Source organism: Sprattus sprattus, assembly GCF_963457725.1.
Source record: "Sprattus sprattus genome assembly, chromosome: 5".
In the NCBI taxonomy this organism is placed as follows: domain Eukaryota; kingdom Metazoa; phylum Chordata; class Actinopteri; order Clupeiformes; family Clupeidae; genus Sprattus; species Sprattus sprattus.
Genome location: NC_137924.1, coordinates 44480531 through 44485530, shown reverse-complemented (window position 1 = coordinate 44485530; position 5000 = coordinate 44480531). Strand labels below are relative to the sequence as shown.

General features: G+C 48.0%; 1 protein-coding gene across 1 annotated transcript in view; it reads left to right on the top strand.

Moving 5' to 3' along the window:
- The window catches only part of afap1 (actin filament associated protein 1), a 35584-nt gene that overhangs the window by 12369 nt on the left and 18215 nt on the right, over positions 1 to 5000 (top strand). Inside the window, 3 exon segments of the mRNA XM_080838677.1 lie at positions 2969 to 3077; positions 3866 to 4080; positions 4454 to 4633. Of these exon segments, the coding sequence (XP_080694803.1) occupies positions 2969 to 3077; positions 3866 to 4080; positions 4454 to 4633 (504 nt within the window).

Below are 5000 nucleotides of genomic sequence, written 5' to 3'. Positions count from 1 at the left end.
ACACCGATCCGGGGGCGGATTAGTAATCTGATGTTATTTTTGTTGAGCTAAATGCCAAAGCCTTAAACTCCACACAGTTTGTCTACAATGCAGCGAATGTGAGCGTGTTGGTGACAGAGGCACTAAGGCTAGCATAGTCCACATGCTTCAGACACACACACACACGCACGCACACACACACACACACACACACACACACACATGTGAGCGTGTTGGTGACAGAGGCACAGAGCTAATGCTAGCACAGTCCACATGCTTCAGCTCTGTTGTGATGATCTGATGAATGGTCTTACTTCACTGCTAAGAAAAAACCGCTATCTAGTTTAAAAACTATTGTCATAAACCTTTTAAAGTTTTCAAGATCTTTTAAGCCCTTAACCCTCCACGTAATGGTTTTGTGCAACCATCTAATGGCCATTTGCTTCCTTTGAATGAATTCCTTATGTAGCAAATGTTCTATGTATTTCACTTTTTGAAGTGGTTGGAAAGATTATTTTCAACAATACAGCGACTCATCAATCTTGACTAATTTGCTAATTAAGCAACTATTAAGATTATTATTAATAAAATGTACTCTTAATAGCATAACTTAAATATTAATATTAGTTTCCCTCCCATTCGTATTTCATTGGGGCCACATCTGGCTGTAAGCTAGTAGGAGCCTAGTAACGCAGCCCTCCCATAACTGTTGGGTCCACCAAAATAGAAAATGTTCTAATTTTATGATTGGATCACTGTTCATAGTCGTCCCTTTCACTGTCATAAAGTGCCACATGTTCCACGTCGTCATGGAGATGGTGACAAATGCTTCAAGACTGGGAAGCAGCGCCATTGCCAGTGGAGGCGTCAGGGCGAACGAATGACCCAACCAGCGAGTGGCGGTTGGTTTCACTTTGCCGTTGGTTTGGGGTTTTACCTCATTGGAACTTCCACTGGAAACAAAGATGAAACAAAGCAACGGAAAACCACTCTTCGGTGGGGCAAACCCCTCTACACATAAAATAAAATAAAAAAGAAGAAAGACAGAGAGATTTTTCCATGTGAGCGGAAAGAAAAAATGGAGTTGGGGTGGGGGTGGGGTACTTGCATTTGTTAGCCGGCGTTATTGCTTACACGCAGAGACTGTGAGAGACTAGGGGTAAGCCAGGGTGAAGGGGTGTGTTGGTGTGGCATCGCGAGCTCCAGCCTAGAAGGCCTGCAGCCGGTGGACGGCGGTTTGGTCAGTGTGCCCAATGAGGAAAGGGAAAGCAACACACACACACACACACACACACACACACACATTCTCCATGGTTCATCTAATGTCTGAAAAGACTGTATTTGTATTTGCGCACACACATTATGCACACATTCCCGCACACATTCACACACACATACACACATACACACATACACTCTAATGAGGAGCAGGTGTTTGAAGAGGCATTACTGAGGGCAGATAATGAACGAGGAGCCTCGTAAACACGAGCAGGAACCCAAGGAGCATTTTCTCCTACTCTCTACTGGCCTGATACACACACACACACACACACACACACACACACGTATGCACACAATCCTCATGTACACACCCACTGTCTCTTACACACAGACACCCACACACACACACACACACACACACACAGACACAAACACACACACGTATGCACACAATCCTCATGTACCCACCCACTCTCTTTCTCACACACAGACACACACACACACACACACACACACACACACACACACACACACACACACACAAGAAGAATCTCGCACACATATGCACACAATCCTCATGTACACACCCCCTCTCTCTCTCTCTCACACACACACACACACACACACACACAAACACATACACACACACACGCACACACCTCATCCACACTCGCATACACTCTTGTTCCACCTATTTACATTGAAATGAAATTGAGAGTGATTGCTGTGAGATTGCATAAACACTGGCATCATGGAGGCGAGGGCACCTTCATTTCCACGTATGCGATTATGAGATTAGATTTGTTTTGCCACTCTCGTGTTATTTTAAGAGCCCCCAAACGAACGCTGAGTTTTGGCCAAAGCCATCACGTCAACTCGACTAGTTTCTCCACATGTTCGAGAGACCCTAGTGCGGAGGCCAACTCTGGAATAAACAACCGCCTCTTGCCACCATTCTTCTTTTTTTCCTCACTCTTTCTTTCTCTCTATCTCTCCGTCGTTTTCAATGTTCTCATTTTGTACTGCCTCCATTCCTCCTCCCTTTGTAACAATCTTTATTTTTGCTGTTTTCTCTGCCATGCCCTTTGCGAGTTGTTCCTGAATGACCGCCCAAATGGCCTCTAAAAGCGGCTTTGATCATAATGAGTTTTTTGCAAGGCTTCGTGTCAGTCTTGTCTGATAACCCCGTGACTGACCCAGGCTTGTCTGATGACCCAGTGATAAGCCTGACGCCCGACACACAGTGGCCCAGCCGCCCAGCCTTTGAAGTGCGACTGAGGGAACATTTCCTGAGTGGCAACCCCTGTAGACTCCTATCGGCTTCCCTTTCCCATGCATAGGAGATTTATGTGAAAGGCCAAGGGTTCGGTAGGCACTCGGCTCTCACGGAAGCGTTCCAGGAATTAAAATGGGAGTCTGTTTTCAGCATGACGGAGCGCTGGAAGGGAGGAGGGGAGAGTTCTGCTGCCACATTGTGTCATATTGCCATCGTCATGACGATCTGGTCTTTTTGGATGCTGCCACATTTTGTGATATTGCCATCGTCATGGCGATAGGGCTGTTGCTGGTTGGGGTGGGATAAAGATCTAGGGTGGATACCAGACGGGCCTCAAATGTCTTTTGGTTTGAGGCCCGTCATTGACAGGCCTCTATCTGTTGAGGCCTGTCAATGAACCAATTAACACACAATTAATATGTTGTGCTTCTCTCTCTCTCTCTCTCTTCTTGTCTCCTCTCCTCCCACTCCATCGTCTGTTTCTCTGTCTAGCCTCCAGATAATGGGCCACCACCCCTGCCCAGCTCCTCCCTGCCCGAGGGCTACTATGAGGAGGCCGTGCCACTGAGTCCTGGGAAAGCCCCCGAGTACATCACCTCCAGTGAGTGCACACACACACACACACACACACACACACACACACACACACACACACACACACACACTCACACACAAAAATACACATCCACACACACACTCACACGCACGCACACACTACCACACACACGGGCACACACACGCACACACACTCACACTCACACTCACGCACACATACACACACGCACACACACACACACACACACACACACCTTTTACTCACAAACTTACAAGATACACTCTGAAACATTAAGAATCCTGCACACACATTCTTTCGCAATTCCTTCTACCCTAGGGTTCATGAGACACATCCCATCAAACTGTCATCAGCAGTCACGCTCACACATATGGCCTAGATTCACAGGAGACCTGCGTGCACAAGTGATACCACCTGCGAAAGACAAACGAAACGGGTGCACCTAGGGGCAAAATGAACAAAAGGACGAGTGGACATAACAAAATGAACACAAACAAAACACAAATGACTAACTCAGTGGGGAAAAACAAGTTTTTATCTCCAAACCCTATGTACATCAGGGAGATACTGCATGGCAACGGTCTCCCGGAGACTAACCGGCTCAGGGCTGAGACATATGTACTCATTCAAAAGAAGGCACTGTATCCTTCTCCCAGTAGGTAGTCCTTGAGCCATGAACAATGAAAGACAGACACCCTTTTATGTGAAAGGTGTAGCTGTATGCACTCTTACACACACACACACACACACACACACACACACACACACACACACACACACACTCCCATTCACGCCTTGCCACCCTTTTCCTGCAGACTATGACTCGGACGCGATGAGCAGCTCATACGAGTCGTACGACGAGGAGGAGGAGGACGGGAAGGGCCAGAAGAAGATGCGTCACCAGTGGCCCTCTGAGGAGGCCTCCATGGACCTGGTGAAGGACGCACGCATCTGTGCCTTCCTGCTGCGCAAGAAGCGATTCGGCCAGTGGACCAAGCTGCTGTGCGTCATCAAGGACAACAAGCTTCTGGTGAGGCTGGAGCACACACACACACACTCAAACATAAACACATACACACACACATACGCACATACGCACGCGCACAGGCGCACACGCACACACACACGAACGCACACACGCACAGCATATTCACACACACACACACACACACATTCACACACACACACACACACACACACACACACGCACACACACACACGCACACACACACACACGCATACATACACACACTCACATTCACACACAGACGTGCTCCCATAGCAGTAAATCAACAACCTATCTGTTTCTTCTATTGAGTGTTTCTGCTCCTTTCCTTTTAAACCTTTTCTCTCTTCTTCTCTTCATCCCTCCTTTCCCCCCCTCCCTCTCTTCATCCTTGCAGTGCTATAAGTCATCCAAAGACCAGACGCCCCAGATGGAGCTCCTCCTGGCCGGCTGCAGCATCACCCACGTCCCCAAAGACGGCAAGAAGAAGAAGCACGAGATCAAGATCGTCCACCAGGGGGCCGACGCCCTCGTCCTGGCCGTCCAGAGCAAGGAGCAGGCCGAGGAGTGGCTCAAGGTACTCTTCATCATCCCTCCCCTCACCACCACCATCATCATCAGTTCATGGGGTGTTAGCAATGTGTCAATTGTGTGTTGGCAGTGACGCATTTTGTATTAGCAGGAAGAGGTTATGATTTAAGTGCTTACAGAGTTACTCAACTTGTTGAGTGGATTTTTGTGTTGGCTGAGGTGGTCAACAGAGCAGGTCCTTAGCCTAGTCATTTCCGATCTCCCAGCAAAGGCGTCCGTTTTCTGTGGAAGCTGACGCCTGTTTCTGGAAACATGTGAGCTCTGTCCTCATCAGGTTCTCCAGCTGCAGTTTGAAGAGCCCTTGCATCTGAGCTCAAGATGTTTTTGTTAGTTCTCCAAACTCCAAACTGTTG